Here is a 22,538-nt window from a genome sequence, read left to right on the forward strand (position 1 = left end):
TGGATGGCATCACCTATTCAATGGACATGAATTTGAGCAAACTCTGGGAGATAATGGAGGACAGAGAAGTCTGGCATGCTGCAGATCATGGGGTCACGAAGAGCCAGACACAACTAAGCAACTGAACAACAACTGTGGAAAGCAGTATGAAAGTTCTTAAGAAAACTAAAACTATAACTGCCATATGATCCAGCTATTCCACTCCTGGGTATATATCCAAAGAAAATAAAAACACTAGCTTGGAAAGGTACACACACCCTAATGTTTTATAGCAGTATTATTTACAATAGCCAAGATATGGTAAGTAACCTAAATATCTATCAGCGAATGAATGGGTAAAGGAAATGTGGTATATATTGTGGTGTGTATACATGTGTACATATATATATACACACACACATACATACCTACATATATATAACAAAATGGAATAATATTCAGCCATAAGAAAGAATTAAATCTTGCCATTTGCAACAATGTTGGTGAAACTGGAGAGTATTATGTTTAGTGAAATAAGTCAGAGAAAGTCAAATAATATATGTCATCACTTAAATGAGGAATTTAAAAATAAAACTAGTGATAGTAACAAAAAAAGACAGATTGTGAAGAACAAACTAGTGGTTACAAGTGGAAAAAGTGAAGTGGGGAGGGGCAAGATGGGGTAGAGGATTAAAAGGTACAAGCTACCATGTATAAAGTAAATAAGCTATAAGGATATATTGTACAACACAGGGAATATAGCCAATGTTTAATAATAACCTTAAATGGAGTATAGTCTATAAAAATATTGAATTACTGTGTTGTATACCTGAAACTAATACAATATTGTAAATTGGCTGAGTTTGAGCAAGAGGAGAGTGAAAAAAGCTGGCTTAAAACTCAGCATTCAAATGAATTCTTTTTAATGGCTGAGGGTGGGATGTTCTGAGAGAATAGCATTGAAACAAGTATACTATCAGGGGTGAAACAGATCACCAGCCCAAGTTGGATGCATGAGACGGGTGCTCAGGGCTGGTGCACTGGGAAGACCCAGAGGGATGGGATGGGGGGGGAGGCGGGAGAGGGGATCGGGATGGGGAACACATGTAAATCCATGGCTGATTAATGTCAATGTATGGCAAAAACCACTACAATATTGTAAAGTAATTAGCCTCCAATTAATAAAAATAAATGGAAAAAACAAACAAACAAACAAAAAAACTCAATATTAATAAAATGAAGATCATGGCATCCAGTCCCATCACTTCTTGGCAAATAGGTGGGAAAACAGTGACAGACTTTATTTTCTTGGGCTCCAAAATCACTGCAAATAGTGACTGCAGCCATGAAATTAAAAGATGCTTGCTCCTTGGAAGAAAAGCTATGACCAACCTAGACAGCATATTAAAAAGCAGAGACATTACTTTGCCAACAAAGGTCCGTCTAGTCAAAGCTATGGTTTTTCCAGTAGTCATGTATGGATGTGAGAGTTGGACTGTAAAGAAAACTGAGCACTGAAGAATTGATTCTACCGAACTGTGTTTTTGGAGAAGACTGTTGATAGTCCCTTGGACTGCAAGGAGATCAAAGCAGTCCATCCTAAAGGAAATCAGTGTTGAATATTCATTGGAAGGACTGATGTTGAAGCTGAAACTCCAATACTTTGGCCACCTGATGTGAAGAACTGACTTATTGGAAGAGACACTGAAACTGGGAAAGATTGAAGGCAGGAGGAGAAGAGGACGACAGAGGATGAGATGGTTGGATGGCATTACTGACTTGTAGGACATGAGTTTGAGCAAACTCCAGGAGTTGGTGATGGACAGGGAAGCCTGTGTACTGCAGTCCATGGGGTTGCAAGGAGTTAGACATGACTGAGAGACTGAACTGAACCGAAATTGACTATGCATCAATAAAAAAAAATTTATGAAAAGTAACCAACATGCAGATGTATCCTAAAATACTGAATATCAAGATTGAGGCTAGAATCTACCATGTGTCAGTTTCCCTATGTTTTTCTTCATTCACAAATTAATTTATCCTACTTGGGAAAAAATGAAAAAATTCTAATAGAAAATTATTAAAAGTGTGCACTTCAAACACGAATGAATAACCTTAAGGTATGGTGTAAAAATATCATGGAACAGTCATCAAGTTTTGTGATCAAGTTTGAAATAAAGATGATAAACCTTGACACATTTTAATTTCACTTCAGAAAATACAGACTCTGTAGATAAAAGAGACTAGGGAGTGTCAGCAAATTGAGTTTGTCCAGATCTTCAACAGATGCTGACTTTTGGTAGTTAACCCAAGGCAGAAGTTTTAGAGAGAGAGGGATTTGCAGGAGACCAGTAAAATTTTGTAGATCTGGACTTCCAGGTCAAAATATCTTGTGTTTAAACTCCATCATAAGTGATTGATAGTCTTCAACCTTAAAGGCAGATGGAGTTAGAGCAACATGAATTTTATGGCCCCTACATAAGGAGAGTTTCTGGCCTATGACAAGACATCCTTAGCAGAAACAAGAGGAACTTCCTGAGATTCCAAAGCTGAAAAGAGACAGCAGGAGGTCAGAGAGCGTTGCCCCCACAGAGGATGCCAGTCTGTATACCCTGAGACCAAGGAACCCCAAGCAATCTACAGATGCCCCACATGAAAGAAGTTCAACAACAATAGTGCCCTGATACCAAGTGATAAATGTTCTTGGCACATTAGAGAGTGGCCTTTCTCACCGATCCCCTGAGACTAACTCCAGAAGGGTTGGAAAGGCACTGACAGCATAGATGAATTTGTTTTACCTTTGGATTTTGAATAAAGTTTAGGGAAAACTGTTTACAGTGATTTATCAACTATCCAAATATTAATAATAGATTTTTTTAGGTGATAAGAATTCACAAAAACACAAGGTTCTTCTCCATGGATTCATAATATGAACCAACTAGATCCTGTTTTAGGTAAGATGATTCATTCAGAAGAGGACACTAGTAACTGATTTATGAAATAGATTCCATTTTAGAATCTAAGACATAACTTTCTAAAAAAAGATTTGTCTGAATTCTTTTCCTAGAGCCACCCTGATTGATAAAGCAATCCCAGAGGCAAACTTGGGCAGTTAGAAAGCCTGTTACTCATTTCTCAGTAAACCAAATCAAGGTTTACCTGGTTGCCCTTTGAATGTGTGGTGGCTTCTCTACCTGTACGTCACAGCACGTCTGGCCATCCTGTAGAAGTCTGACTTCCTATACCCCAGCTATCCATGACTTGTCTTGTTTCTTTAAACATGTGCCCGTTGCTTTCTATGTTGACCATGGAGAGCAGAAGTTATGTAGAAGCACAATTAGTGACACCTGGAAAAAGCTGGTTGGAAAGTAAAGATGATGGTGACCCAGGTCATCAAAGGGAAAAGGATTTCACAAAGATAAAATATTTATATTACTACATTTTTTCTTGTATCTTTTTTCTGTTTTCATGTATGTATGTAAGCATGATTGAAATTATTATTGCTTCATATATTCTTGTTTTTTCCCAGGGAAGGCCTGATTCAAACTGTTAAAATTAGGTTCATAACATAGAATCAAATTTTGATGCCCCACATTTCAAATGATTCATTGAGTTAAAAGAATTTAAGAATCGATTCTAAACTAAACTGCTTTTAACCTAAGACTTTGTTTTAAAAAGTGAAGTCTACAAAGGGAATGCACTGAATCATTGTAGTATTTTGACACTTAACGCTGGCTTTCTAAATTATATCAATGTCTTGATTTTTTTCCCTATTTTTTTTGACTCTAGCAGTTCTTTAGAAAGTGAATTGCATTGTTAATAGTCTTTTATATTTTGCAGTTCTTTAAACTTTGTCAAATGCTTCTCTTTTATCCTTTATAACCACCCTGTGAATGCAGTGTGGCAGACATTCTGCTTTTGACAAATTACAGGAATGACATGGTGGGGAGGGAGGTTGAATCACTTATGGAAAAACACAAAATCATTTGAAAATCCTAGTTAGGACTGTAACCCAAGTCTTCTCTCTTGCTTTTTGCAACTTTGATTAATTTTCTCCTTGTCTTTGTTGAGTTCTTTTTTGAAAACTTTAGCAGACTTACTCTTTCATTTTCCCAATGGAAACAATTTTTTCCTCCTTTTAAAGTTTTTCTGTGTTGGAAAGATAAAGTTGGAAATAATTCTGAGAGAAAAGATTTGAACAGGAAAGCCTCTTGGTAATTTTTGCTAACTGATCAGAAAGCTGTAATTATTTTGAAAGTTGTAAATCATTATTATGCATATAATAATTGTATTCTTGAAGAATTTCTCTAACTCGTTACCCAGTTTTTTTTTTTTTTCCAAAAGAACAATTTTAAGTTACTTTCACTGATCTGGAAGGTAGAGGGTAGGAATAACTTTTTAGGTAGCATGGTTTTTGTCTATTGTATTCCTATTTTTAAAAAAAATCTCTCTGTATTTCTTATTCTGAATGTATTTACTATTCCCTTTTTACAAAAAGAGAAATTAAAGCAAGTTAGAGAGTCAAGTCATTTTTCCGAAGAGTCACTGTTCACCATTGTTCATAGCTGTGACAACCCTGGGCCTCTGTTTCTGAAGCATGTCATACAGAACGTTGTTTTTTTTACATCCCACCCATCTTCACTTAGTCTACAGCACACAGACACTTATAAAAAGACATATAAAATGACATGTAAAAAGACAGGCATATAAAAATGAATCAGTTATCAGGCATGCAAATTTGTTTCAGTGTTCATATTAGGGTACCTTAGAATGTATTTTCCGGTGGTCCAGATGGTAAAGATTCTGCCTGCAATGTGGGAGACCCAGTTTGATTCCTGGGTCAGGAAGATCCCCTGGAGAAGGGAATGGCAACCTACTCTGGTATTCTTGCCTGGAGAATTCCATGGACTGAGAAGCCTGGCCGGCTACAGCCCATGGGGTCACGAAAGAGTGGGCACGACTGAATAACTAACACTTTCACCTTTTCAGAATATATTTAGTTAACTAATAGTATGAAATTTTACCTTTCTGATAGACTGAAGTTTTGGATAGTGAACTGTCAGAAAGACATTTGAAATGAAAACTTAAAAAGGGGTATATTTTGGATTCTCTGTATTATTTGTGTCTGTCATTTTGCTATTAGTTGCTTCAGGGCATCTGCACTTTGCACAAGCTAAGATCTGAAGGAGATTTTCAGGGCAATGCCTTATACTTACACAGCTTAACTTAAGGGAAGTGCAATACACAGGTAGAGGGAACTATATTCCCCTGGCTTTAATGAATTCATGAACAAAACAGTCATTTCTATTAGAATATTTCTGAATAGTTTCTTGCATCAGTCAGTAAGAATTCTGTATCCAGTAAAAGCAGGTGAATTTTTGCTATGCCATGGGTATCTGTCCCTAAAATGAAAGAGATGAGTTGATATAAAAGGCATACCCACCAGAAAATAGGATTTCAAAGTCTGCATGCAGGTCCTGCCTAATGATTGGTTCAGTGCAATCCCTCATCTGGGTTCAAACCTCATTCATCATCACTGAGTGCCTCTTGTCAAAGGAAGTCATCCTCAGACTAAGGAAACCCAGGATTGCAGAATCATTTACATATATCACTGAGCTGTGTGTTGACTGATGGTGTTTGTTTTTTTTTTTACATTAGTCAATTTTGTTTGTATGTCTTTCCCCTACCCTCTGCAGACCATAGACCTGTGTGTCTTTCTGTTCCCTAAAGCACCTCACCTCTGTGCGATTACCTTAAACAGAAATCGCAAACCTCCTTCACCACCTGGAGCCTGTATGCCCAGTACTCAGTCACTGCCTTGTTCTTGAAGCTCCCATGACAATGACCTGCTTGCACTTTGCCTCCAATTCACCTACCATTCCATTCCTATGGCAGGAATTCCCTTGCATCCATCTCTTTTATTCTAACTCCTATCTAGAATATTCTAGACATGGCTGAGGCATCACTTTCAGCAAAAAACTTCTTGGGAGTTTTTTTTTTTTTGGTCATTATCTGTGCCTGTTTCTCCTTTAAGTTAAAAAAAAAAAACAACCCAACTTTATAGAGATATAACTCATACACCATTACAATTCACTCATTGGAAACATACACTTCAGTGGTTATTGTATAGTCTGATGTGTGCAACCATCAGCCTAGCCAATTCTAGGACCTCTTCATCATTTCATAAAGAAATCCCATACCCTTTAGCTATTATCTCCTTAAGCCTAGTAAGTGGTTCCTAACTCTAAGCAATCACTAACCCATTTTCAAATGTTTTATAGAGCTTCCTATTATGGACTTAAATCTGGATAACATTAAAAAAAAAGTGGAATTTTTATTTGCTTCAGTCACTATACATAATATTTTTGAAGTTCATTCAAGTAGGGGCATGCATCAGTACTGCATTCCTTTTTAAGGTTGAGTAATAATTCATTGTATGGGTATACCATGTTTTGTTCATCCATTCATCTGCTGATGGTTGTTTGGATTGTTGCCACCTTTTGGGTATTATGAATAATGCTATTAGGAACATTCATGTACAAGTTTTTGTGTGGCGATAGCATTTTTATTTCTTTTGGGTATTTCCCTAAGAGTAGAATTGCTGAATCATATGACAATTCTGTTTAATTGTGTGAGAAACTGCCAGATTCTTCCAAAGTTGCACCATTTTGTACTCCCATCAGCAGAGTGTAAAGATTTCAATTGCCCAACAACCTCACAACTTCTTATTATCTTTTTGATTCTAGCCATCCTGGTTGGTGCAGAGTGGTATCTAGTTGTGGTGTTATCTCCTTTAGATTTTTTCCCCATGTGTTTCCTCTGCATCTACTTATTGCTTCCCAGTATGCAATATGTGCTCAAATGTTGATTGGACTCAACTGAATGTGTTACAAAAGCTGTTGGTTTTGTTGTTTTCCATGATTTATTTCAGCAAGTGTCCAGCGGGCACCTGTGATGGATGTAGATTCTATTTCCTGTGGGAGAGTGTGGAAGCCTGCCCTCTGTGCACTGAACACGACTTCCATGAGATTGAGGGTGCCTGCAAGAGAGGATTTCAGGTAAGCGGCAAACTGTCTAAGCAGAACTGCGTCACTGCAGATATAACTGTTTAGTCCAGTATCACTGACATCGTAGACATTTAGATTCGGTAGTGGGGCTAAACCTTATAGTTAACTTAATGAGACATTAATATATATCTAAAATCGAGTTTGATACCTATACTTCTGTATGCTGAGGTAGCTGAAGATGTGTACTGGAATTGGGAAAATAAATTATACAAGAGAATTGTAGACTATGGGTATTTACCGTGATCATAAAGAAATGATACAATGAATCCTAGATATGGCTTATAGAATGCAGTTATAGGGATAATTAAGATGAGGATGATAAAACTGACTCTCCAAAGAATCATGTATAAGGAGTAAATCTTACATGCACTCACACACACACGTTAATCAAGTTCCTACTTTATATTTTCTCTGCATTCACTTACTTGTTTTTTAAAAGTAAAGTTAGGATTCTATTTTGTTTTCTTTATACATTTAATATATTTCACTTGTCATTAATTTTTTAAATAACTTTTATTTATAGAGAAATATTCTATTATGTATGCAATTTGGAATTTGATAATTCCGCCATTGAACATTTAAGAAAAAAATTGAAAACCATCTTTTTGTAAATAACTCTATAGTGAATATCTTTGTTAGACATGTGATTCTTAGAGTTTATTGCTAGAAAGATATGGCCATTATTAAGGTTTTTGATACTTATTATACTATTAATAAATTGCTTTGGTCACATCAATTTACTCTTATACTAATACGATGTTTGAGAGCACCCACTTCACCATACCAGCTTTGACTAGTACTTTTCCTCTTTCAAAATAACTTACTTACTACTTCACCCTCTCTAAATTCCATTGAAATTACACTAAAGAAGCACAGATGAGGGGATTCATGTGGTGGGGACACTATTGGAAAATGGACATCAGAGGATCAGAGATTCCAGTGGGATTGGAGGGCATGGCAACCATTCCAGTATTCTTGCCTGGAGAATCCCCACAGACAGAGGAGCCTGGCGGGCTATAGTCCGTGGGGTGGCAAGAGTAGGACAATACTAAGTGACTCAGCAAAGAACACAGCACACCAGGTAGATAGGATAGAACTGGCTTTCAGGTCAGCATGAAGCATGCTAGGGTACTCACTGTGTAAGGTGATCAGAGAGGGGAGCTGTTCTATCCAGGAAACTCTTAAAGAGCTTATAGGTGTCAGGTTGGAGGGTCCAAGTGAGAGAAGAAATCTGAATGCCCCCACCCAATCCCATACACTCAGCACATTTGGAAGCAGTAGTTTCCACCTCTAAGGAAAAAAGGAAAAAAAACCAGCATTGAGAACTATTTCCTAAACTGGTATTTTCTATTCTTGAATGACAGTGAACTTGTAGTAAGAAATACATGATACATCAAGCCTAGGAAATAGACACAAACTCAGAAACATAGAGCTATGCCTAAAAATAAAATTGTTTTATGAAACAATACTTATTTTAATATTTTATGCTAATAGAGCATAGGCATAACAGCACAAAATATGTTTCATTACTTTAATACAAGATGGAGACATCTCCAAATAGATAACACTAAACCAAAAATTAGAAAAGACTTAATTCAGTAAGTGTGCTTACTTGTTGATAGTTCACACTGGTGCAGAGCAACAGAGCCAACAGTGCTCAAATATCTTAGGCATGGCTGAGCCAGTTTCTTTTTAACCTTTGTAAGTGGGTCAAAGATGAAAATTTCAACTTCACAAAAAATTATTTCTTTTTAATCCTCATAATGATACATTTTTATGCTTCACAGTGGAAATTAATCTTTATCTTTTCTCTAGAATTATGATAAACTTTCTACCTTATAATTATTTTTTTAAGAGTAAATGAAAAATGAAAGATGTGTTCCCTCTTTGGCCACCAAGTTTAATTCAGGAGTTTTGAGAAGCTCAATGACCTTTTATCCAAACATTCTTCAATATTTAATATTTCTCTTCTGGAAGGTAGTGATTATAAGTTTGAGACAATGGGGAGGCAACTATTTCTCTAATTTTATCTCATTCAAACTATCTTCATTAAAAAAACCTCTGTTCAACAGCTTGTAAGAATGATTGAAACAGATAGTTGTGAGGTGATGCTTTTTAAATATTTGGTTTTAAGAATAATACCTTTTAGAACACTTGTTGTGTTTGATGTGTGAGGTGTGTAACTCCCCCTATAGTTCCACATTTATTTTGAGAAATATTAAAATCAGTTAAATATGCCTTTCTATTATGTTTAGATGTCAAATTTGAAAATATTTGCCAAATGAGAGGGAGTTTCAAGTAGAAAAAAATGAAATGTCCTTCTTCAGGGTATTCATTGCAATAGCAGACAAATAAATGGGTTTGATGCAGTAAGTGGGTATGTTTACTGCCAATCTCTGAATATTATATTTTGAAAACTCTGTTCTTTGGTGAGTTTTCAATACACATGACAACGTTCCCTGCATCTTCCATTATGTCACTGAACAAGGATGGATTTCTTTGGATGCCAAAGCCTTTTGCTATTAAAAAAAAAAAAGTAAAATATGAGATGGGTATCTTTTAATTTTTAAATAATTCTACTGTGTTTCTATTATATTGTATGCTCCATTCTTTATAGTTTTTCACTTGATATTGACTGAGAATATGTTTTTCTAATTTTATAAAGATGTATAGTCCAGACACATATGAAGTTAAATTTACACACTAAAGTTCCTCCACATACAGCTGATATAAACTAAAAGAGCTGCATGACTTGTGATAAAGTGTTCTTATCAAATTGAATCTCAAAAATCCATACCAGGTTCTAAGTACGTATTAGGCATTACTTCTAAATGTTATATAGTGGTAGAGATTTGACGAGATAGTGTTTACTGGTAGATAAGTTTTAAAATTTATCTCACCCCGTTCACAAAATATCCTTACATGCTGCAAGAATAAATTTTTCAGCTGCTCTATCAGCCATTTTCTTGTTTGCCAAGGACATGACTTAATGTAGGGATGTGAAAGTGAAAGTAAAACTCACTCAGTCGTGTCCGACTCTTTGTGACCCCATGGACTGTATAGTCCCTGGAATTCTCCAGGCCAGAATACTGGAGTGGGTAGCCTTTCCCTTCTCCAGGGGATCTTCCCAACCCAGGGATCAAACCCAGGTCTCCTGCAGCAGGCAGATTCTTTACCAGCTGAGCCACAAGGGAAGCCCCTAATGTAGGGATAAAGCTTTGTAATTAATAGAATGACTAAGAAATTTATAGAATGATCAAGTTACAGAATGACTAGAAATTCTGTCAGTAGCTTGACTTTATTTTTCCTTAACAATATGAGGAGCTTATTGAGAAGTTAAAATCTCTGGGTTTACAAGTATGCGTCTTTTTAATTCTGAAGTTTTAATGGCTCATTTATAAGACCATCATTGGACATGAGCACTTGCCATTTGCGTTGGGTGTAGCTTATGTGATACAACCTTATACACTCTTTCACAGCCTTTCTTTTTCTCTTGTTGGAACACCCTTCAGTTGAAATCAGTGTTTGCCGACTGGAGTTAACATTTATCTCTTTATTGTCATTATTTACATGTATAGAGGGAGCAGTTCAGCCTTGTCATGCCTCCTCATTCCTCACCTTTCTTATAAAAATTATATGAGCCATTTTAAAAATAATTTATTTACACTAAGTTTAATGAAGTGTTACACTAAAATTTTTTTCAATTACTAACAGCCTTTCTAAAAGTTCTCAACCAAAACTTTGTTGAAACTTTTCCTCAAAGTAAATAGGATTCTCCTACACATCATTTACTTCAAGACTAACTGTGAAAGTGTGTGTGTGTGTGTGTGAAATTAAACATTATGGTGCTATGCTTCTGTTAGCATGTAGATAAAGTGACCATCATTCACCAGAAAATTTTAGGAGGCATACTGAGTAAAGAATGTAATGCCTCATGTCATTTAATGTCACTGGACATAATCATCATGCAAATTGCTACTGGTCATTGTATATGTTGAAATATATAAGGAACCATGCCTGGATTCTGATTTTGGTCTCTGATCTCTTATTTGATCTGTTTATTTAAGAAATTGCTGGTTGAGACCCATTGTTTTTATTTTACCGTTTACTAGTTGATTGCAGGGAGCAGTTTGAAAACATTGCTCTAGCAAAATCGTCATGTACTTTGGGAGGAAGAGAGTAAGTCCCTCTGCTGGGTAGCAATGACCCAGAATAACTTGCTCCTTATTTTGGCCTGGGGAAGGGGGTGCAGTCTGCATGCCTACCCCACACCAGTCACCAAAGTCTGCCCGTCATGCTCTGCCTGTATGTCTGGCTCCAGGATCTGTTCTGCTATTCAGGGGAGAGGCTTTTTGGGGAAATGGACCTACGTGATGAGTGGGTAAAACCCGTCCCAGTTAGTTATATTAAAAAACCCGAGCTTTCATTTAAAAACATGATTAAGTCAGGGCTCATCACATATTTGAAGAAAATAGCTCAAATGATAGATCCACAGGGAGTCATTTTTGTTCAACCTCCTTATAATGAAGCAAACCTTCTGATCTGACAGTTCATGGTCTTGTTGCATTTTCACTCATCATTTCCTTATTCTCTCTCTTCTATATCTCTTTCCTCTCTTCGTGGAGCTTCAGCTTAGATGAAAGCTGAATAATCCTCTCTGCCTACTGTCAATAAACGGTTAGCAAGACCCTCCTCCTATTAAATCTAATTTCTATGTCCTCTTTGTGTTTTGAAAGGAAACTTTATATGTGTGGAATGAGCCTAAGTGGTGCATTAAAGGAATTTCTTTGCCTGAGAAAAAGTTGTCAACCTGTGAAACAGTTGACTTTTGGCTAAAAGTGGGAGCAGGCGTGGGAGCTTTTACAGCCGTTTTGCTGGTGGCTCTAACTTGCTACTTCTGGAAAAAGAATCAGAAGTAAGTAACCTCCAAATAAGACTGAGGAATCTCTTTTGTTGTGAAAATTTAGGCTTAATCACCGTACTCAACAATTTCTCCCAGAGCCACAAGAAATTTCTCCTAGTTGAAAGAGTTATGGGAAAGGTTTTTAAGAACGCAAATGGAATGGTTGTTATTCTGATAACAGAAAGACCAGAGAACTTTAGAGATAATTGCATTAGACTCACTGTTTTTATAAGATAGAGAAGAACAGAGGCTCCAGGCTATTCAGGTAGATGAGAGCAGAGCTCAGAGCGAAAGGCAAATTTTCTCTGTGTGTCTATTTTATTTTCATGACATCATGCTGCCTTCTTGCCCCATCATTGTTTTTTCAGTTTCTTGTGGGCAAATATTTGCAAAGAAACAGACTGAGCATGTAGGCAAGTATCACCTTTATTTACTCCAGGACTTCAAGAATCTGAAGTTGGGTATTGAGTCTAACTACCAATTATATATTGATACATTATATGATTAGGCTTTTAAAAAATGATTTACCTGTCAGTGGGGCTGTGAAAGTTCTTTTTTGTATTATCTAAGGACAGTTATAATCTGAGGTGGGAAATAGAAAGCAACGAGTGAAAGAAATAGTAAAGACCAAATCACTTGCGTATATTTAATGTTCTCATCTTATGAACTAAACTTTGAAAAACAGCATATTAAATTAGTTCCCAAATATTTGTAAATGATGAAAATTTATTCATACCTCTAATTTTCTCTGTTTTTCAAAAGTTTGTCATAATTGGCCACTTTAAGTGATGTAAAATAAGTGTAATAGAATTAACTATATTGTACTGACTCTCTAAATTCTGGAAAAGATTGGTATATAGATGGTAGATTAATGAGAACCTATAGTGTTATGGTGATGGGTGAAGAAAATCTGTTGGTGAAGCAACTATACTCCAAGACAGTTAGCTGGTGTATGATCACCCCAAATAAGTATTAATTTATATTAAACAGCCTCTTTATCTATTTATATATTTACCACTACTTAGACTGGAGTACAAATATTCCAAATTAGTAATGACTACGAACTCAAAAGAGTGTGAACTCCCAGCTGCAGACAGCTGTGCTATCATGGAAGGAGAAGATAATGAAGAGGAAGTTGTATATTCCAATAAACAGTCCCTACTGGGAAAACTCAAATCCTTGGCAACAAAGGTAACAGCAGAATCTTAACCTGGTAATACTGTGTGTTTATGAGTAAGAGGCCATATTAACCTAACAGTAACATTCTTGCAAACTCTGTCATTCAACGTATCTGTATCTCCTTGGGTATTTATCTGGTAGAGAGACTTTTGGAAAAAAAGATAGATGTAAATACAAGAATAATCATTGCAGTATTGTTTTGTTGGTTAACCAAGTAGAAGCAACTTTTAACACCATCAGGAAGTAGTTAAATTTCCATATATCAAAGTAGTGGGATGCTGTGCAATCCTGTAGCTGTATAAAGAGGAGATGTCTGTCTGTACTGATATGTCACTAGGTCCAAGGTCAGTGAAGTGAGAGCAACACATAGGCGATCACATTTGTATTAAATGTATTTTTATATTAGTATTTGAACAGGAAACTACTAATGGTAGCTGCATTTCAAGAGTTTTTAACTAATGGGTGTCTTTTGTCTTTGAAGTAATACAGTTTTGTAATATTTGAATTTGTACAAAGTTAATGTATTAATAGTATTACAAAAACAAAAATTTTAGGTAAATAAGTGATCCAATGTTTATTTATATATCTTGTTTTAGAATAAGATTGTTGCATTTAGAGAAAATAAAAGTTATATAAAATGTTGAGATATTACCTTATCAGATGGTATCACGTTCATCAGCTTTGAAATATCCAAACAGATAACATGAAGCCTTACATATTATTTGTAAACACATTTTATTGACATTCTTCACCATTGACTTAAAAGATAAAACATGCCACTTTACTTTTGCAAGTTTGAAAATAGAATGAAACATGAAAGAAACTGCATTTCAAAGGATTTTCAGCAGGCAGGGCATATGGCAAAGATTACATTCATTGCGAGTGTTTTAGTAATCATTTCCTAATTTAGGTACATAAATATATCATAGGGGATCATTTAAAAATAAATGAATAAGCCCTATTCTCCTTATATTAATGTCTATTTGATTTTGCTTATTATGCTAGTTTATGGAGGGACATAACTAGTTTATCGCTAAGGGACAGTGAATGTACAGTGATTGTCAAGAGCTGAGAATTTACCCTACTTATAAGCTAACAAGTGAGCCTGCTATGATTTCATGGATACTTTAGAAGACATAGAATTTCTGATCAGACACAAAGGACAGTTTAAATGGTCATAGCAGAAGCACTAGCCAAAACCTCAGCATTTATCCCAGTTTCAAATCCTCACTTCTACAGATGACTCTTGGTGGGCTGCATTATAGGTAAGGAACCTATAATGAACTTGGGAACCTAAATCTTTTAGAATGGGCAGCAAGCATCTCTGCCTTTGTTCCAAAGAGAGATATTATTGTTATTGTGCTGGACAGTTAGCATCCCCATTCATTGCTCCAAAGGGAAACACTTGTTTTCAAGACTGTATGTGAGCTTGCCCTTTTCTCTGGAAGGATATAACATCTTCAAAGGTCGCTTTCCATATAAAGACCTTTCAAAAGGTAGTCTAGAACAAAGGGAAATCAGTGTTGTATTCATAAGATATGCAGAAATGCCAAAGAACAATGGAGAGTTGTCTCCCAACAAAATCCAAACCTCATTAGCAGTTTGCATCTGCTAATCCCAAATTCCTAATCTTTCCTTCTCCTCCTGCCCCTCATCCTTGGCAACCACAAGTTTGTTTTCTGTGTCTGAGCCTGTTTCTGTTTCGTGGATAAGTTCATTTGTGTCATATTTTAGATTCTACATATCAGTGATAATCATATGGTGTCTTTTTCTTTATGATTGACTTCATTTAGTAATTAGCCTCTAGTTCCATCCATGTTGCTGCAAATGGCATGATTTCATACTTTTTTAAAAAATTTAATAGCTACCCATAGAGTGAGTGTGGATAAGTCAGTTTTCCGTCCAGGAATCTACTCTGATTATCCAAGAGTAGTCTGATTTTGAAAAGACCCTTGTAGTTGTCTAAGAGCTGCGTGATCTATGGAGGATGTTTTCATTAACAGTTAAATTATTACCACTTAGGACCACTCCTAGGGTACAAGCTATGCTGTTTCTAGGGAAGAAGTTAATGTCTGGTTCTTACAAAAGTATATCCTGTAGGTACACTTGGTGCCTGTGGAAAGGAAGTATTTATTTATGATTGTTAGGGACACCAGGTGGGATCTCTTTAGCTAGGCAGCACTGGTTGATAGTCCCTGCGACCTTCTTGCTGTCTTATAAACCTTAGTGTTTCTGATTCACCTTGACAGCTGTGTCTCTTCTTTGTCTTTGGAGAGACTGCTTGAGGGCTGTTAGTCCAGCTTTTTCTGTTTGCCCATGCCACAGACTGGGTGGTATTTGTCCACTCCATGGAATGATTGAGTGATGGGAATGGACATGTCAATTGTTGTTATTTTGAAGCAGAAGTTGGCACCATACCAGTTATTTCTGATACTTTTCATTAAGTTTAAGGGGGAATGGCAAGCAAATTGTGATGAGAGCATCTGGTGGGTTTGGTAGACAGTAGACTGTTAAATCTAAGGCACTTGCAAAAATTTGAGAGTGGAACATTTTCCTTCATAGGGAGGTGACAGGGTAACTTTGAAAAGCAAAAACCTTTGCATCTCTCAGAGTGTAAGGTAACTCCTTCCCAGGTACCTCGTTATCAGACTGCACTGTTGATCCTCCACTGCCACAGATCAGTTTGTCCCATTTCAGTAGCTGAAGTTCCACCTTATTTCTACTCATCTACTGGAGTTCTGTGCCTGTGAACATTCAAATCCAGGAAGGTCAAGGGCTTTTTAAAACACTTAGGGAGAGTTAGTGTGTTTTCTACCTCTGTCCACGTGGGCTGCAGTAGAAGTCTTTTTTTTTAATTGGAGTGTAGCGGCTTTACAGTGTTGTGTTAGTTTCTGCCGAGCTAACAAAGTGAGTCAGTTACACGTATACATATATCCCCTCTTTTTTGAGTTTCCTTGCCATTTAGGTTACCATGGAGCATTGAGTAGAGTTCCCTGTGCTGTATAGTTTGTTGTCATTAGTTATCTACTTTATACATAGTAGTGTTTATATATGCCAATCCCAGTCTCCCAGTTCATGCTTCCCCCTCTTCCCCGCCATGGTGCTCATGTTTGTTCTCTACATCTGTGCCTGCATTTCTGCTTTGCATGTAGGTTCATCTGTACCATTTTTCTAGATTCCACATTTATGGATTAATATACAATATTATTTTTTCTGACTTACGGATGACAGTCTGTAGGTCCATCCATGTCTCTGTGAATGACACAGTTTTGTTCCTTTTTACGGCTGAATAATAATCTCTTGTATATACACACCACATCTTTATTGATTCCTCTGTTGATGAACATTTAGTTTGCTTCCATGTCCTGGTTATTGTTTATAGTGTGCAGTGAACATTGGGGTGCATGTATCTTTTGGAATTATGGTTTTCTCCAGGTATACACCCAGGAATGGGATTGCTGGGTCATATGGTAGTTCTGTTTTTAATTTTTTAAGGAACCGCGGTACTCTTCTCCATAGTGACTGTATCAGTTTACATTTCCACCAACAGTGCAAGAGGGCTCCCTTTTCTCCACACCCTCTCTAGCCTTTATTGTTCATAGATTTTTTTGATGATGGTCATTCTGACCACTGTGAGGTAATACCACCTCATTGTGGTTTTGATTTGTGTTTCTCTAATAATTAGTGAGGTTGAACATCTTCTCATGTGCTTCCTGGCCGTCTGTAAGGCCATTTCTTCTTTGGAGAAATGTCCGTTTAGGTCTGCCACCCATTTTTTGATTGGGTATTTTTTTTTTTTTTTTATATTGAGCTACAGGTGCTTTTTGTATATTTTGGAGACTAATCCCTTGTCAGTTACTTCATTTGCAGATAATTTCTTCCATTCTGAGAGTTGCCTTTGTCTTGTTTATGGTTTCTTTTGCTGTGGAAAAGATTTTAAGTTTGATTAGGTTCCATTTGTTTATTTCTATTTTCATTCCTTTAGGAGGTGGGTCATAAAAGATCCTGCTGTGATGTATGCCAAAGAGTGTTCTGGCTATATTTTTTCTAAGAGTTGTATAGTGTCTGGCCTTACATTTAGGTCTTTAAGCCATTTTTAGTTTATTTTTGTGTATGATTTTAGGAAGTGTTCTAATTTCATTTTTTACATGAAGCTGTCCAGTTTTCCCAGAACCGCTTATTGAAGACTGTGTTTTCTCCATCATATATTCTTGCCTCCCTTGTCATAGATTAGGTCACCACAGGTGTTCGGGTTTATCTCTAGGATTTATATCCTGTTCCATTGATCTATGTTTCTGTTTGGTGCCAGTACCATCATGTCTTGGTTACTGTAGCTTTCTGTATAATTTGAAGTCAGGGAGGTTGATTTCTCCAGCTCTGTTATTCTTTCTCAGGATTGCCTTGGCTATTCATGATCTTTTTATTTCCTTACAAATTATAAATTTTTTTGTTCTATTTCTAAGAAAAATGCCATTGATAATTTGGTAGGGATTTCACTGAATCTGTAGATTGCTTTGGGTAGCATAATAATTTTCATAATACTGATTCTTCCAATCTAAGAACATGTATAATCTCTCCAGCTGTTTGTGTTGTCTTTGATTTCTTTCATCAGTATATTATAGTTTTCTGAGTACAGGTCTTTTTCCCTCCTTAGGTAGGTTTATTCCTAGGTGTTTATTCTTTTTGTTATATAGCAGAAATATTGAGTAGGGTCTCTTGGAGCACAGCAGAAGAGAAAAGTATGTAGGTAGGTGGGTAGTGACAAGCTAAGGAGAAACTTCTGGGAGAAGTTGAATTTTCTTTGGATTCTTGAATTTAGAGCTTAAAAAGATCATTTTGTATGCATCTTTATTTAATGCATGAGTAAACTGAAACCTAGAGAGGTTCACTTTGTCCAAGAGAGGGTGAGTTAGGAATTAGAAACTGCATCTTCTGAATTCCAACTCAGAATTTTTTCTGTCTACATACTAGTGTTTCAGTACTTTTTCACAATCATTGATTGACAGCCAATGACATGTGAGGCCTTGGGTCATTTTATGGGAATTAAAAAGTGATAGATTTCCTGCCATCAGGAGATTCCAGTTAATTAGTGATGTTAACCACACACACATACACATATGTGTATATATATCCCACCATATCAGTTATAGGAGCAAAATCCCCTGTGAATAGAGAGGGCATGGTGATGAAAGCCATGTGAAGCAAACATGACTGTATAGAGGGCTTCCAATGTTTTACTTGAAACATTACCTTGAGGATAACAAACAGGTCTCTGCCTGCCCTTCTGGAGGAACAGGTTGAATAAAATCTTCTCAGACAAGGCCACAAAAACCTCAGCATTCCCTTCTAGTTCATGGCTGATGTCAAATGCTCTTTCCTGTAATACATGGTGAGATCCTTGAGGGCAGGCATTTTATATTCCATAAAGTCTAGTCCATGTTCCTGTAACATATGGATGTTTAACAAATATTTGGATTATCAGTGGTTATTCCTACAAAATTAAGCCTGGGATTTGTGAGACCTGAGGCAGATTCTGCTAGAACCAGTGGGTCAGGGTGCTGCAGTCTGCAGGCTGCTCTCCCAGGGTCTGTCGCCTGGGCAGAGGCAGGGAAATGGGATATGCTGATTCGCACTGTGATTTTTTTTCCCTGTAATCCTGACCATGTAGCCCTAAAGTTGATCTGAAGTCTTGGACTTCTCTGCTCAAATGGGAGAAGACACAAAAGCAACCTGATTCTTCTTGACAGATACTCAGAATCTTTTTCCTGTTATTTTCTCTTTTCACTTCTCTGTTTTATACACATATCCATGTGCACCCAGGACTGATTGGTTTCATATTTATTTTACTTTTAAAATAATCCTAATTCTTTTCATCTTTATTCTCCTCAACAGCATAGTCCCTCCACTCCATTCTAGAAGCCTTTGGAAAGCTTTGTCTAACAGTGAAAACATTGGGAGAAATTTCACTACCTCCTTTTCTCCCCATTAAAGAAGAATAATTTATCTTAATAGATTACATTTTGAATGCATTATAAAACAAATTCCATCAATGATATACTTGCATTAAAATTTTGATTTATTATCTGAGATGACTTGTTTTTAATATCTTTAGTAAACATGATCCCCAAAGATTTTCCTAAAACTTATCAGTGACCCAAATGATCTTATGTTTTAATTGTGTTCTCTTTATTTCTTCTCTCCTTTTTCTTACTATTTACCCTATGTTATCTTGAGAATATTTAGTTTACTATCTACAGTTTACATGGATAAGTCATCTATTTCAGCACTCAGATCAGATGTCCTTCTTGGAAGGGTCTCAGTGAATTTCTGCATAAGTATCACAGCTGTATCTTTTGGTATCTATTACAGTCATGTGTTTGCTTCTATTTTGGATTGTGTGTCTTTGGGGTAGGCATGCTATCTGTTTTACATGTACTACCCTCCCCTTTAAATGTGAAATCCCAATTATGAGTGGCTAGTGCATTCATTGACCTGATTTCAGAACTTATTTCTGGGTAGGTAAGATCCTAAAATCTTACTGTAATTTTAACGAGTTGATTTTTGTCTTTATGTTTTCCCCCCATAGGAAAAAGAAGACCATTTTGAATCTGTTCAACTGAAATCCTCAAGATCTCCAAATATATGAAAAGACAGTGCTGTAGCTGTCGGACTAATGAACAAAGAACCCATTCTCTAGTTTTACAGAACCATCGTGTAGAGCCTGTCCTCGTATCTGGCACATTGGCGATGTTACAGAGGCGGGCCATGCCGCAGAGAAGGGAAGGAGGTTGAAATGTTAGATTGCCTTATCACATGGTCAAGTGTCTTGCCAAAAATAAGAAAGCAAATGGTTTGAGTCTCAACTGAAGATGAAGCTCAACTCAGGAAGAGATTTGTCTGTATATACACATAACTCAAAACCAAGGTTAAGCCCACCAGTGCACTGCTGATGCATGCCGTATAATTAATGGGTAATTTTTCCTCTTTATAAATTCTATATAAAAAGTGTGTTTGGAGGGCTAATGTGAGCATATGCATTGTGATCCCATGTATGTCTTTTTTTTGTTCATATTTTGGGGAAGATTTGAAAAATTTTTTAAGGTACAGTTATTTTTCCCATTATTTATTTTCCTGACCAACCTTTAAACATGTTTTCTATTAAAAATGATGAACAAAGAAAGACAATAGATTTTTCATTTTTCCATAGGGTGTCATTCTTGATTTCAGGAGCCTAAGTAAGCAGTAATTCTTAATGAAGAGTCAGCATGTGCTTGGGTTTTCTAAACTTACATTCGCCTTTGAAATTCCATCCTTGTTGGAACTGGTAAGAAGGGCTTTTTAAGAAATGGGATTCTTAAAAAAAATAAAAAGGCAAAGAGAAACTTAGATTTTCTCCTAATAAAAACAAGCTGACACTATCACAAAAGTCAAATGGCTTGAAACAATTTATGTAATACTTGAAGTATAATTTAGAATGAATAGGAAAGCTTTTTTTTTTTTTTTTTTTAGCAAATCACTTGCAAAATCATGAGAAAAAAGTGGGATGGTTTGTGTATAAGTACAGGTAACTGTACAGAGGCACGGGGTAATTTATGGCCTCCAGAAAATGGCAGTGGGTACATTTGCCCTATATCAATCATCAAAGGTTATATGCTAGACTGTAAGGATTATTACTTCTATGGAGGTTTTCTTTTTAAGTTACTTAGAAATTCAATTTTAGAAAATTGCATATATCTGTATTCAAAATAAGAATGTTGTTGTACCATAAGCAGCTATGAAATAAGTATTGTTCTTATTCAAAAATGATCCAGATAATTGTGGTATTTTCTCTGATGGACAGGTTATACTGATATTAGCAGGAATTGAATATTTGTCGAAAGAAGTTTGAACGAAGCTGGGTATGACCAATTTTGTGTAAAACATGTTTTAAAGCTCAGAAAGAGGGGAGTTTCCTTATCATTTATAATCTAAGGTGATCTTGTTTGTTTTCAATAAGCAGTGATCTTTATAGGTTTCAATCCAGAGTTTTAAAAAATTGGTAATTGGCCTGTGAGGTAGGGCATAGGGACAAGTTTATTAAATGTTTTACCCCCAGTCTGTCAATGAGGTACGCCTTGTAATTTTTGATTCAGCAGGTCATCCTTAGTTTTGTGGCCAATGAAGGAAAAATAAATAATTGAATTTATTTCGCTGGTGGGTAAAACAGTGGACCATTCTGTTATTGTTGAATGAATGTTTGTCTTGTGTAAGTCACTACTGTTGGATTCATGAGTATAGGTGAGGTGGGCTTTGTTTTGTTGTTTTTTGTGGAATTTGCAGAGGACATTGCTTTACATAAACCTTTTCTACATTTAATTTCTTACATTTTATTATAATTAGGAAATTAGTTTGACATTGCTCATTTTTATCCTGCCGTCACTGCTGGTGAGCCATTCCCCATTTTGATCAAAAATTAAGCAAAAGAATAAAAATACACTTGAAACGCACCCTTTCAGAGGAGCCCAGGCAAAGCTGTACAGATTGGACAGAGTCAAGAAGTTTCCACACGTCCACCTGCCACCTCTGTCTTCATCTTTGCTGTGTTCAGCATGTATGTTCCAAGCCATAGAGATAATTGGGATTTGCTCGCAGATAGCGTCTTTCTTCTCTTGTCACTGGACTAAAATCTCTGACATGTCAAAAATGCCTTAAATTTTAATGAACTCTCAGAAAATATAGTTGGTATTAAAAATTTTATTTATTTTATTTCTTATTTTAGATATTAAATAGATTTTGGCAGCTCAGTCCCATCTTTGGAAAGAGCTGACTTTTTCATTTGGATCCCAGTGGATTGTCATTTTATTTCAACCACTGAAGAAGTATGACAGAAGGAAAATTATGAGGAAGATATTCAGACGAATTCTGGCTATAAAACTTACTAAAGTCTTGCCTTTGCAAAGCTCAGTGTAATGTTGAAAGGCAAAAATAAAATAATCACATTTCTGACTCTTAATTGACATTTGTTATATCTTTGCCCCTCTAAGTGGTGGAAGAACAAGTTATTTGTTATTTTTCTAAAAGGCAGTTGTGAAGCCTTAAATACTTCATCAAGTCAGCTATCATCTATAAAATCTCTTAGCACTCTGTCAAAACATATTTAAATCAGTTTTCCACTGAATGAGACCATATCTTCCATGTATAAATTATATCATGCCATTTAACAATATTGAGCAATTTCATTTGCATTCACTTGATTTAAAGGATTGAACTTTGTTTTTATTGACTTTTCCCCTCTTTGATCACTAGTAATCAAGTCCTTTTCAGGATTAAAAATGTTTCCTAGTATCTTTGTGTAGATTTTTGTCATTATTTTCTTCCCAAGGAGAGAAAAGGTGATTTAAATGGTTATGTGGAAGGATTACCTGTGTCTA

At 36.1% G+C, this 22,538-nt stretch overlaps 1 protein-coding gene across 3 annotated transcripts in view; it reads left to right on the plus strand.

Moving 5' to 3' along the window:
- The window catches only part of ELAPOR2 (endosome-lysosome associated apoptosis and autophagy regulator family member 2), a 205,291-nt gene extending 183,862 nt beyond the window's left edge, over nucleotides 1-21,429 (plus strand). For 2 of the 3 annotated variants that reach the window (XM_065938920.1, XM_065938922.1), the window contains exons 18-21: nucleotides 6,911-7,037; nucleotides 11,783-11,961; nucleotides 12,975-13,140; nucleotides 19,715-21,429. In XM_065938920.1, the coding sequence (XP_065794992.1) occupies nucleotides 6,911-7,037; nucleotides 11,783-11,961; nucleotides 12,975-13,140; nucleotides 19,715-19,774 (532 nt within the window). In that variant the 3' untranslated portion in view covers nucleotides 19,775-21,429. The remainder of the gene's footprint in view (nucleotides 1-6,910; nucleotides 7,038-11,782; nucleotides 11,962-12,974; nucleotides 13,141-19,714) is intronic. The other variant, XM_065938921.1, reaches the window with a different exon arrangement.
- The last annotated feature ends 1,109 nt before the right edge of the window (nucleotides 21,430-22,538 follow it).

Source organism: Muntiacus reevesi, chromosome 6 (assembly GCF_963930625.1).
Source record: "Muntiacus reevesi chromosome 6, mMunRee1.1, whole genome shotgun sequence".
In the NCBI taxonomy this organism is placed as follows: domain Eukaryota; kingdom Metazoa; phylum Chordata; class Mammalia; order Artiodactyla; family Cervidae; genus Muntiacus; species Muntiacus reevesi.